General features: G+C 45.9%; 1 protein-coding gene across 4 annotated transcripts in view; it reads left to right on the top strand.

The window, feature by feature from the left end:
* The window catches only part of LOC147192392 (RNA binding protein fox-1 homolog 2-like), a 31,922-nt gene that overhangs the window by 12,221 nt on the left and 6,543 nt on the right, over positions 1–13,158 (top strand). For 2 of the 4 annotated variants that reach the window (XM_086132548.1, XM_086132551.1), the window contains exons 3-9: positions 3,141–3,290; positions 3,850–4,023; positions 4,364–4,417; positions 4,611–4,703; positions 11,430–11,517; positions 11,706–11,762; positions 12,081–12,234. In XM_086132548.1, the coding sequence (XP_085988674.1) occupies positions 3,141–3,290; positions 3,850–4,023; positions 4,364–4,417; positions 4,611–4,703; positions 11,430–11,517; positions 11,706–11,762; positions 12,081–12,234 (770 nt within the window). Of the gene's footprint in view, positions 1–73; positions 484–3,140; positions 3,291–3,849; positions 4,024–4,363; positions 4,418–4,610; positions 4,704–11,429; positions 11,518–11,705; positions 11,763–12,080; positions 12,235–13,158 lie in introns of those variants that run through there. The other 2 variants (XM_086132550.1, XM_086132549.1) reach the window with 2 other exon arrangements.

Below are 13,158 nucleotides of genomic sequence, written 5' to 3'. Positions count from 1 at the left end.
CGGAGGCTGAGAAGGAGGTTAAGTTTAAAAGAGAGGCGGGAACAAGAGGAAGCTGGGGGGGGGGGGAGCGGGACGTGTAACATGAGCAAGTGAATGACAGACAGACACAGCAAGAGAGCAATAGTAGGAGAGGAGAGTCTCTGGCTGTCAGGCGGGGAGAGACGCTAAGGCCGAAGGGGATCCGAGCAGTGGCGCCGGCGCCGGTGAGACAAAGAAAAAAAAGGAAGTCGGTGTCCGGCAGTCGAGGCTTGTGTTTGGAAGAAGCCACGCGGCGAAGAGAAGGAGGAGCGGACGAGGGAGGATTTGAATGTGAAGACGGACGTGGACTAAAACCGTTGTTAGCTCATGGTCCTGGAGTCCAGGCCGAGGAGCGGAGGAGCAGGGGCGAAGGTCGGGACGCACCAGGAAGGGGAGATGAAAGTGTCAAGAGTTGTTGTGCCAGCTCAGGCAATGATGGGGCTCTACTACCCAACTGCACTGCTGGTAAGTGCTTCAACACAGCCTAGCCACTTGCTGCTTGGTGTTGACACTTGAAATCGGGCCAAAAACAGTGTACGTTCATCCCTTTATTGCCTTTGTGCGGCCGGCTACCCGAGGCGATGGAAACTATATGATGGCGTCAATTAAGATGCACTTGTCTGCTCTATAAAGTCACGTTTCGTGCTGCGCAAGGAGCTGCTCTCGTGTTTGATTTTCTGTTACAGCGAATGTGGCTTTCCTGTTGAAATCGGCCTTCACTACAAACACGATGACTTGCATTGTTAGCGGTGTTGTTTTCTATCACGAATGTAAATGCGTCTCAACAAAGCCAAGAATGACAGAAGAGCGCCGCTCTATTTTCACGAGCAAGATTGCTACATTTAATCTTGATACGGTTGATTGCGGTTGCACACTTCACTGATACAAATGTCTGTGCGTCTGTGCTCCACAGCAGATAGAAAGAAGCCTGCGGTATGGAGCTGCTCTGTTGTAACACGTCCCCTTCTCTAAATTGAACTTCTTTACAGGCTCCGTGTAGGGTTAACAGAGCTCGCTAAAGTTGCTTTACTGACCTGTGTTGACAAGCATGCGCCTTTGGTATGACTGCACACTGCGTGGTGTGCAGAAGTCTGTGTGTGTCATGTGTTGCAATGTGCCGACATCCTTGCCGTCCGACATTGTCCGCAAAGACTTCGATGAAGTGTAAACTCTCAACGTCCTTGGATTGATGCTGACAGGTGCCAAGGCCCCTGTTCTTGGTGCACACATTTCCCTCGCGGGGACACCGTGACATAGTTTGCAACATCTATCCTCTGCGACTGTAGGTTCAGCTAGCCTCAATTTAGATAGGACTGTTCTGTTGTGTTTCACTTGAAAATGCCAACTTTTATGTCACTGCCTTTGTTTGTCTCTTTTCCCACGTTTTTCACACTCTTGTCTCATACTTTGCTTGACATCGTCTGTTGGCGTCCTCGGACACTATTTTTCTCCCCCGTAGGCTATTGCAGCTGAGGGCAAAACACTTTTTTGTCCTTCATATGCCCCGTTCACATATCACAAAACACGTTATTCTGACAATGCCATTTTTAGGGGACACCGACACTTTGGATCGGTTGGAGTTGCTCCGAAGTCACAAGTGTCAACAATTGAATGCTTTTCCTAGTAGTTTAGGTTTGGAAGTCTTTCGTGCCTTCAATTCCTGTTAGTCAAACGCAGCCGGATCAGGTCAAAGATCCTTGTGCACTGTTGAACTTCCTTCTGGTGCTGTGTGGAAAGACTGCCGGATTTTTCCATGTCCCATATAATTACACAAGAATTGCTAGTCACATACAACGTTGGAATTTGAATGGGATCCTCAACCTGGTGTGCTAGCTTCACTGTTCGCACTCATATTTCCTGTCTTTACTTTCTAGCGCTCTCTTGAGTATTTTTCTTGTCCAAGATCACTTGTCGCGTCTGAGCGTGAGCCGGTGAAAAGCCAATGTCATTCTCAGGCACGTTTGATGATTGGCCCGCAGTGAGAAAGTGGACGAGGGTTTCTTCTCTAAATCGATCATCGAAGTAGATGGGCAGTAGCCTTTACTTGATGGACATTACACTGAAGGAGTTTTGAGTGACTTGGGGGTGTGTCCGTACTTTGAATGGTAGGGTAGGAGTTGTTGTATTTTTATTTTTGTTTTTCGCCAACCGCTGGAAAATCATGAGTGTAGAAGTGCAGGAGAAGGCGTGTTTCAAGGTACTGTATTAGCAGCCTCCGCCACGCATTACATGGGACATATGGGAATTGTTTGATTGATGAGTTGGCGTCAAGGGCTGCCACGTTCACGGACCTTGGCTGGTGTGTACTTCCCTGTGGCCCACCAGACGGTCGTAAGGCTCACGCTTGAAAGGTTTCCCTTGAAAAGGCCGCTTTTCCAGCCCTCATCTGCTCTGTGTATGGAAAAACATATGATGTCGCAGGTTAAAACAACTGCGTGCACATGAGGTGGGAAGGAAAATCTGCTCACAAATAGTTTCTCCTGCAGTTTGCCGTCACGACCGAAGCAGTCCTCTTTTGTAGTGGGGAACCGACCACCCCAAAATGAGGTGGATGGAACCGTGGCAAACCGAGTCGCTAGAATGAAATTTGATGTCACCTCATAGCCCGGGCCACAGTTTTCTGATCCTCTTCTTAAGGTAACATACAGTAGGAGCTGCAAAACGCATTAGCAATCAACCTTTTCCGAGCACGCGATCAGCCCCGCATCAATAAGTCTCGAGGCTTTCCTTTGAACAGCTGCTTCATCAGTCTCTGCAGCTCAATCTTGCTCAGCTCAGTCGGTGGCCGGCGTGGCTGTCACTGCGGCAAAACAATGAGCAATCGGGCTATTGGATTGCGGGAAGAGAGAGGGACAGGGCTCATTTGCTTTGTGGCGAAGCGTCTTTGTTCCTCTAATTAAAAAGCTTGTCTGGAGACCAAGTGTTTCTAGGCGTCACCCAGTGCACAGCGGTGAGCAGACCGGTGGCTAATGCTGCTTCTTACACTGTGATCGGAGCAGTCCTCTGAACCTCACATCCTTTTCCAAGTCTTGAGATAACTTTTGTTTTCTTTGAGGAGCAGTTAGCTTCACTGTCATTTTGGATTTGTGGTAACTTTTTTTTTTTTTTAAATCCCCCTGCAGGGGTCTCAGGATTCATCAGGAGCACAGGACGGTTTGGTGGCACCAGCCTTCGCAGCGTTCCCTCCTCCACCTCCTCCCCAGAATGGGATCGCTGGGACAGAATTTGGCCCTGGGCCCATGTTTGGCGCAGGGGGTCAAGGTACAGCTGAGGTAGGCCCTGGCGCTAATGGGGACACCACCAGTCCCATCAACAACAACAATGTAAGCATTGTGGGCTGTAAAAGGGTTTGCTGGTAGTTAGCTTCACTGTCAGGCCTAACTTTATATTTATCGGCCTGCGTGGAATGAATCTTGGAATCCACACAACACAAACCTCCTAATGGCACGACATGTTTTCCGAACATGACATTTTGATATGTCAAAATAAGGGGTGGCTGCGAATTCTATTTGCGGGAAAACTATTTGAATCAACGAGGTACTGCTGTAATATTAGTATTATTATTATTATAAGGTATCAAGTAATTTGCGCGCAACGTTTTGTTGGCTGCCTGTTGACTGGCAACTAGTCCAGGGCGACGCTCACCCGCAACCATTTTCTATACTGCTTGGTGTGAGGCCAAGCGGTACAGAAAATAGCTGAATGGGTAGTTCGCGAAATGGGTTAGGATAAAAAAGAGAACTTGGAAAGAGCATTTAGCTGTTACCTGATTTTTGCCTGTACCTGTATGTATTTTTCACCTGTCCCTCTGGTCTTCATCTTCGACCACAGATCAAGGCTGATGACACCACCCAAGGGGAGGCAGCTGTACAGTGTGGTACTGCAGGGACAGCAGCAGGGGGATCTGGAGGAGACTCACCAGAGGCCAAAGGAACCCCCAAACGTCTCCATGTTTCAAACATCCCATTCCGCTTCCGTGACCCCGATCTCAGGCAGATGTTTGGGGTAAGAATGAGCAACCGTGTCGCCTTTCGTACAAGAATATCAGTGAATACGCATTAGGGATAGTTTGGCAAGACGGTGGACTGAGAGGCTCATGGTTTGTCCTCCTGGTGCTTTATTGGGGCAGTGAATATGTGTGTCAGTGTGTTAAATCGAGTGGAGGTGAGAGAAGGAAGGTGAAACAAAGAAAACGCCGGTGTGCTGTGTGCACTAGTGACCTCTAGTGCAAAAGGTTGTACTCGTCTTGTGTCAGAACCTTCTAAATTTCTCATTAAACTCCAGTCAAAATTTTTGTTAAGTTTTTAAAATGTGTTTTTGTAATTACTATGTGTTATTTTTGCAGCAATATGGGAAGATTCTGGACGTAGAAATTATTTTCAATGAGAGGGGTTCAAAGGTAAGAGAATCTTTTTTGTTCTAAAAAAAAAAAAAAAAGTGGCACAATATGATGTAATAGTGAAACTCATTTTTCTTCAACTACAGTAAAATATTAACCATTGTCAGAAATTCAGAATGCGCCCCAATGTGAAATACCTCAACTGCACATTCCCCCATGTGCAACCAGACTTGACCCGTGCTTTGCGCCACAGGGTTTTGGCTTTGTAACATTTGAGACCAGCGCGGATGCAGAGAAAGCCCGCGAAAAGCTCCATGGCACATTGGTGGAAGGTCGTAAGATTGAGGTAATTTTCCCATCTGTGTCCATGGCATTTTCTGTCCTGTCTCGACTTCATGTCCCACTGCCTGGTCCACTGTAATATTTGTTTTTCCATTTATTTAATTGGTTTATGTTGTGGTGAGACTGATTGGGGGTGCAAGAACACATATTTAAGGCATGCTGGGGTACTTTTCCTCTGCAGCATTTTTCCCTTCTTGAAGCTGTTCTCTCTTCTGCTTTTTTTTTTTTTCTTGTGCAACTCGTAGCCACATTGATAAATGTTTTGACCAACAATTGGAATGATGTCTCTGCGGTTGGCACCGGAGGGCACCAGAGGAATGCAGCGGAAGGATAATGCATGGCAGATTGCTATCGGATGCTCTTGATTTCTTCCCCGGTGTACAATAAATCCTGTCCTCCCTTAAGTGGTGATTGTGGCACCCTGTATCAAAGCAGCATGCTGGGAATCACAGCAGAACCAACGCATGTCCACTTTATGCATTTTTTAATTTGTACGAAAGACCTCTACGGTGCATTACATATTTTTCAAGTTGTTTTGCATTCTGATTTTTGTATCCGACATCTGTTTTGGATCTCTTGACCCAGGTCACTGCAGGACAAGAGCTCTGCATGGGCTAACTGTGCTGACTTCAATTCGTGTGTGTGTGTGCGTGTGTGTGTGAGTGAGAGGGAGGGATGGGGGGCTGGGGAGGGAGCGAGAGAGGCACAGCGAGTGTTGTCAGGACCTGCATGATGGATGAAGGCTGGACCTTTTTCCTCTTCAGTCCTGTATTTTGTTCTTCTGTTGCATTTGCAAATACAAGATCGCGGCCTGCATCCACTGGTACAACCTCTGCCAGCTCCATTTTCAGTCAGTCCGCAAGCTGAATGGATATGGATGGAGTTACTTGAAGCGACAGCCTGTCTTGTCCCTCGCATTGCTTTAAGCTGATTGTGTCTCAACCCAATTAATGCATGAAAGCAATGATGCCTCCGAGAGAAGTTTGTTGCATGCCCTGTTGTACTTTTGTTCCAAGTAGTCGTGTTGGGCTTTAGTGAGTGATGAAGCAGTAGTGGGTACAGTGTTCGTTGACCGGTTGCATGGGCTTGAAGAAACAAAGGGCTGGCACAGGGCACATCTTGGGTTTGGTTTACACATTCTTCCTTCTTTGGAGAAAAGGCCAGGCACTTCTATTTGCGGCAGTGCTGTCTGGAAGTTCTCCTCTCTTGCAGGTGTTGCTCTTGTAAACGTTTCCTTTAATTGGTCATTTCAGAGTTTGGCGAACGGTCTTTTCAATAATAAAGTTGGCAACATTCATGATAATAAGCTCTGTCGTTCACAAACTCTGACGCATAGGCCCCACTGTTTGCTATGGTTTTACTTCAATGTTGAGTGTGTGTCAAGGAGGCTGACTATTTCCTACTGGCATGAGATAAGTTGATGTAGCCTAATTGTGCATGACTAGTATTTTTCCGATGGAAATAGATCCATTCAGGGTGTGCAGGATCTCCCCTTGCATGTTAATTCTCAAGCTGTTTGTTATACGCATTAGTTTTGGTGACGGGGTTGTGTTCTGTTAGCATGGAATGTTGCACCTGGGCAGGTCAAAATCATTGTCTCTTCATTGCAGTCTGACTGATTCATTATTTGGAACCTTTGCCCATAAAAAAAAAAAAAAAAAAAAAAAATCTAATATTTTCTTCGGTCAGCATAACTGCGAACTAATTATTGGTACACGCAACTGTGAATCTAACTAAGCATGTATGTGGCCTCATTTCAATAAGTGGAGACTTGTTGCTCTTTACGTTCTGTTGTACTTTTTTTTTTTTTTTTTGCTGCAAGCAAACTCTGCGCTCCGAAGAAGTCATTTTGCTTTCAACCTCTAACGCAGCCACGCAAGTAGCCCACTTACAACTGACTTTACTCTGGACAAAGCTGGCTATGGTGTCACCATTGATGCCATACTCTGTATGTAGAGAGACCTTCGAGCCCAGTGTAACTGTATAATAAGACCCCAAACTCGTCAGAAATAATTTCAGTGTAGCAATACTCCACTCTCAGTTGTGGCGCCGCTTGCAAATCTTAATACGTTTTCAGTGTTTGAACTGGATTATAACCGTGATAGAGTTCTGCTCATATTTCTTTCATTTGCCTTTGACATCGTTAACTTCGTAGGGATGCACCAATAGCGTGCCATATACCTTCCAAGCAGAAGCTAGGTTAGTCTTGTGGAGAAATCAAGTCAAACACAAATGACGACGACGGATGCGGCCATGCCGCAAGCCGATCAAAAACTGAGATTTGAGCCCGGTGGCGGGTTCAAGCACATGCTGCTTGGTTGCGGCCGAAGCAGCCGCGCTCCCGTCATGAAGCCACGATGTGGCTCGTTGAATAAAGGAAAAGTAAGTGATGGTTTTGTGAAATTTCCATTCAGTTGTCCCGTCACAGCTTCATATTACAATGTGTGCTGTTCTCGAGAAGCAATCTTATTTATTTTGTCTCGCTTCATGTTGTAGTTAATGCACGACGCTAACATGGCATCCATATTCTACCACATGGGTGCCATCGAGAGTTATTAAACAAACACATTTTCATTCCAGGTGCAGGACTTGATGGCATGATCGCATAGCTCTACATGTTCCCGACATGAACTGAAATACTCCGTGTGTACTCATATTCTGCTTAAGAAAACTGTTATTGGTGCCTCCCTATTTTCTAGAACCTTCCTCCGCCTCAGCAAGCCCCCGGTCAACAGGCAAACGCACAACCACTCATCGCATTCCGCTCCCATTCCCTGCGGCGCGCTCTCAACTGTGTTTCGGTGCTTCATTCTGTGAGATGTGGAGTCTTAATAGGAAGTGTCAGCATCTCCGCAGCGCAGAGTTTCCATCGGGCATTTGAACACGAAGCACGAGCGCGTGTCACCGATTCTGCATGTGTAATGTCTTCCAAACGGGGGCTCATCTGGGAGTTTGGTCGTCACTGCATGGATATGTGTGGAGAAGCTTTCTTGGCCCCCGTTTCGCCATGCGGGTGCCACACGCGTCTTCGTTTGGGCACGCCTTGACCAGATGCAATTTCAACAGATCAGATAAATCATGAAATAGTTCATTCATGACCGCAGCCCGCCAACTAGATATGACCGGCTCTGCTTTGAGATTGAAAAATACTGTTCCAACACAATTGACTTTGAAATGGATACATGGATGGCACCAATTCGTCTGACAAAGTTTTTCCTGTGTAATAATTTGTCGGTTTAACTTGGAAGAAAAGGCAAAAGAAAGTTGGGCCTTTCCATCCTTGTCCTTCTTGCTGTCACATGTAACCCTCGCCTTCCTAAATTCTTAACTCTGTCATTGCCAGTCACTTGGTCTTTTTGCCATTTTCATCACTTCACTTTTCGTTGCACACAATTGCCCCAGGTTTATTTTTTATTTTTTATTTTTTTTTTACACTTGTATTGTCATTTTATGTCTCCTTTATTGGTTGACTATCAGTTTTTTATAGTGTTTTTTTTTTTTTTTTTTTTTTTTGGTCACCGGTAGGTAAAAACTGAACATTTTTGCTACTTGACCCAAATCAGTTTCCCAAGTGCAGTACTGTCGTGGATTTACTTTACCACATCAAATCATCTAACTGATGAGAACCTTTTACCTTCGTGTCTCGGTATACTAGGGTAAAAAAGTTAATTATTTCTATGAGCTACATTTTACCCCTTTGCCACTTGTCGGCATTAAAGCAAGGTTGGCCCGACATTACAGTCGTTCACCTTGTATCCGATCCGTTCACGGGTCTTACTGCATTGTTGTAATGATGCCGACATCTCTGTTAAGCTTTGAGGGCTCCCATTTCCTTTCCCTCCTCTGTCTCCTTTCTCTCTCATTCTCTTCTGAGCTGTAACGCTGCCGCTATCAGGTTTTTTTATTTGACATGGATGGTGAGGGGGATGACATCTGGCTTTCTTTTGTTGCCTGGATTATTTGTTCCTTTATTTATTATATTTTTTCTGTTTCCCTGACGACTTCTGTGTGTTGTTGTCAGTCTCCACGGTAACCGCTCGCTGTTTCTGCTGCAATGGTAAGTTGTGTACAAACGTTCATCACTGAACTGATCTCTGCCCCCCCCCCCCTTACCACCTCACCGCTGAAATGGGCCTTTGATTTTCATCAACATGTACAAAGTGCAGATAGTGAAGTGACCACTGTTAGTCTATCGTGATACTGGGGAGCTTAAATTCGGGCCCTCACATTTTATTTCCAAAGCGAGGCAGCTGTTGTACATCTCATTTGACATGTCACAACATGGCACACACACAGACACTGGATGAAATAGTCTGGTATCCGTAATACTTTCTGCACCCATCCAACACCCCCCCCCCCCTCTCCTCCCCCTGCCATTAACACCTCACTGGGAATGATCGAATGTAATCACCCTCCTCTATGCAATGACACAGCTTTGCACAGTCTTTCTGCTTATCCATCGGCGTATGAAATATTCATCCGATTGATTCATAGAAGTAAAATAATGTCATTGTTGCGACCAATTTTCTAATTTCTTCATTTTATCGACCTGCCAGCATTGGCGTAGCAAAAAAAATTTTTTAAAAATCTCTCAGGCTGCTGATTTCGGTTTTCAAAATAAAAATCCCTGATCATCCAGCTCACAAATCAGGCAGCGTTGTAACCGTGTGCGTCTCGAAACCAATTAGGGGTTGGTTTTCTTTTTTTGTTTTTTTTTGGGGGTGGGGGGCAGCTCTATTTTGCTGCCATTTTGTTTTCTTCTTTTGGTTTGGTATTCTTGTAGTGGATTGTCTGTGTGTGAGTAGTTGTAGTTCTAGTCAAAGTGTACTGGTCTTAGTTTTTGACACACAGTTCTCTGCCTGGCACAGTGTCTCATGTCCATTTGATTTCTCTCCTTTTTGGGAATGAGAATTGCTCTCCCTCTTTCTGCCTCTCTCCTCTAATTCTCTCTCTCTCTCTCGCTCTCCCATCTCTCACTCTCGGTTCCATCCATCCTTTGGTGCTCTGTTTCTCAACCCACCACATGAGATCGTCAGGAGAATGGTCACCAGATCTAATTGAATGATGCACCTTCATATACTTATGTATATATTTTGGACTTTAGATGTTTTTTTTGTGTGTGTTATTCGTGTCAATATCCCTTGTTTCTTATTTTGTCTTAATTTTTGGATATGGACTGGCTCTGTCTCTGTACTTCTCACCTGCATCCTTTCCTCTTAACACACCTGGTTTTCCCATTTTTGTCTCTTGTGTTTGATGTGGGAGTGCTGCGATTGTTTTGATTGGTCTCTCTGCTGCATCCGACGCTTGCTGATTGGCTGATTTTTCTTTCTCGTTTCTTCTTTTTTTTTTTTTTTGGTTTCTGAACTCACACTTGCTCATGCGATGCGCCCATATTTGGCTGCCTGTAATTTCTGTGTTACATGATTATTGAGTTTGTAAAACAAATGTTTTTGCACCCCCTTTTACTCTCCCTCGTATTGTTTGTATTTGTTTTTAGGTGTGTAAACCCCACAGATTTGGTTTCATACGAAAATGTGATTTTATTTGCTCGGGGTCTGTTGGTCAGAACGGACTGGGTGGGCATAAGGGACAGGAAAGTGTGAGTGTTTTATTAACCTTTTAACATTTTCAGATTTACCTTCCATTTGCGTCTCTGTTGATTTGCATGTCTTGTCCTGTCGGGTTACCCGATTACATTGATCGCACATGACAGCTGCATATTAGGCGCATGCTTTGAAGATTGCACCGTGATTCCCATCAACACGTATGCAACTTTGCTCCGATAGCAAATGTTCCGCGTTCACGTCAATGTTAAATTTGCCGCAGGCGGCGACGGCACTTGCATTAGACGGCTCGGCGAGCTAAGCTAATTGAATCATTTGCCACTGACCTTGTCTTTTACAGTGAGGTGGGAAAAGAAGGCAAGCCTCTTTTGCGCGCGAATTGAAGCTCGGCAGAGAGAAGAAGAGCATGACTCCGTTAGAGAGGCGATATGGACGGTCATCCAAGCCATTAATGGCCTCGAAATGGGAGCGCAGCGTCTATTAGCACACCAAATACTCTCCTTCCTCAGTCTCGTGCCTTTTTTGTCAGGCGCATGCTCTCCCCTCATCTTGCGTAAAGGTCATAAATCCTCGCGTTGCGGCGCAGTCCGATTTAGGGGCTTGGGCTAGAATCTCCTTTTTTCTTAAAGCTCATCAAAGGCAGATCGGGATAAATTCGTGACGCCTCATCTGATCCTTTTGAAGTGCTGAGACGAGGAGGGGTAATCAACCATCTTGGATTGGACAGCCTCCTTTATTCGACTGAAAAATCTCCCGCCATGCATTTGTGCAGGGCAAAAAAACGCGCTCCTCTCTTTGTAGTCGCTTTGGCGATATAACCAGTTTAGCGTGTGGCAGTAATGAATCATCAGATCTTTACCAGACATCTCGCTCCTAATTGCATGATGACTCGGAATAAGCACAACAGTCCCCACCCACTTTTGTACACAGTCACGAGCAAGAGTGCCTCGCAACTAACACTGCAATCGCATCCATTTCACGGATGCTTAAAGATTGATTAGGCGCGCATACTTGCAGCACATAATCTCAGGCATATCTGTGGAACGACTCTCTCAAAATAGGACACAGCGCAGCCGCGGCCCTATCGTGAAGAAATCGACATTTGACGTCTACTTTGCAGTTGTCACCTTTGTGGCTTTGACTGTGTGTCCTTCCGTCGGCAGGTGAATAACGCCACTGCCAGGGTGATGACTAACAAGAAAATGGTCAGCCCTTACCCTAACGGAGAGGCTCTGAGCACGCTGCCTTACGGTAACAACCACACTGACCCCCGAACGACGAGGCGCTCTGCTCTAACCCGATCACCAAAACAAACCAGTCGATCTGTGTCATTGGCTCGGTTGCGAATCCTCGTGGCTTTTTGTCTTTTTGTGTCTATGCTTTTCTGAAACTGCAACACCTCGTCTTATTCCCCAACGCTCCTCCTCTGTGACTTTCAGCAGGGTGGAAATTGAGCCCAATGGTCAGCGCTGTGTACGGACCGGAGCTCTATGCAGGTAGCGTTACGTCTCCATCGGTCATACCGGAAACATCTATCCTCATTCCTTATTCACATTCATACCCGGCTTCTAGTCTTTACTCTGTATTAATAAACTGCTTGCTTAGCGCTTGTCCCCGCTGGTACTTATTAAAATGAACCCCTGAAGGCTACAGTGTAACGCTTCACTTCTGTTTGCTTTGTTCCATTGCTCTTCCTCAACCTGGATTTCCAACATGTTCGTTTTTATTGCTATCCGTACGATATTGAATCACTCGACATCCCTCTGCAATGCCTTTTCAATCTTCCTCCCCCCCCTCCCCCCCACCCTCTGCAGTCCCAGGGTTCCCCTACCCTTCCGCGGCCGCAGCAGCCACGACGGCAGCCGCGGCGGCTGCGTTCCGTGGCGCTCACCTTCGCGGGAGGGGGCGGCCTGTCTACAGCGCGGTGCGGGCAGCCGTGCCTCAGCCTGCTATTCCCGCCTACCCCGGGTAAGAATTTTACAAGCCTTACAGCAGATGTAAGAGATGTTGGACCTCGCATGATTTGTAGAGTGCCAAAAGTGCCCCAAAAGTCATCTGGAGCACTTCCGAAGCAAAAATCTAAATCTAGTAGCGTGACAAAAATAAAATTTGGACATCACAATGTCGTAATGTGTGCCGATCACTCAAGGGACGGTTTACTAGTAGGCTTGTTCCGATGGACCAATCAGAGGACAGAAAAACGCTTCACGGACCAGCTCGGTGGCCTTCGGAGGACACATTTTAAATCTGACTGGTTTCAAGAAAATGTTCCACTGCTAATATACAAAGTAGTTGCTTTACGTTGGCAAGCGCCAATTGATTATTATTATTATATATCGTGAAAATAGGAATCTGCGGTTGCCGAACCGTGAGTATGCGGGGTCCACTGAATTAGAATTGAAGTTGCAGATAGAGGCCAGTGCTGCTGAATTTGTTTCGGCTAGCAGAGAAGCTAGCTAGCCGACTGACTGTCCACCGTCGGGATTGTAGCTGCACCTGCTTTACAGGAAAAAAAAAAAAATGACATCAAATAGAAATATCGGTTACATTGATTGAGGAACATCTTGTCATCGTTATTTGGCGATTTGTTTCCCACTTTCTGTTTGAGCAGGTGATGATTTAACACAGCTGTGCTCATGCGCGAGCTCAAACATTATTCACACTCCGCTCAGAAATCAGAGTGTCCATTTGGGCAGCTTGTCAATGATTTGGACCGTCGCACTGAAGGTTGATTTGAATAAACACAGATACGGCCCATCCTCGCGATTTGCATTCGTACAGAAGCAGCCATCGGTGGATTTGCACAAACACAAACCGTCCACCTGCAGTAATGCCGCTTATAAACGCTCAGTCACTGAATGACACTCTGCGTGTTGCCGTGCTGTGGTAGTT

Source organism: Hippocampus guttulatus, chromosome 16 (genome assembly GCF_054856545.1).
Source record: "Hippocampus guttulatus isolate MCC_2025c chromosome 16, RoL_Hgut_1.0, whole genome shotgun sequence".
Lineage (NCBI taxonomy): Eukaryota > Metazoa > Chordata > Actinopteri > Syngnathiformes > Syngnathidae > Hippocampus > Hippocampus guttulatus.
This window is presented reverse-complemented; position numbering and strand designations above follow the sequence as displayed.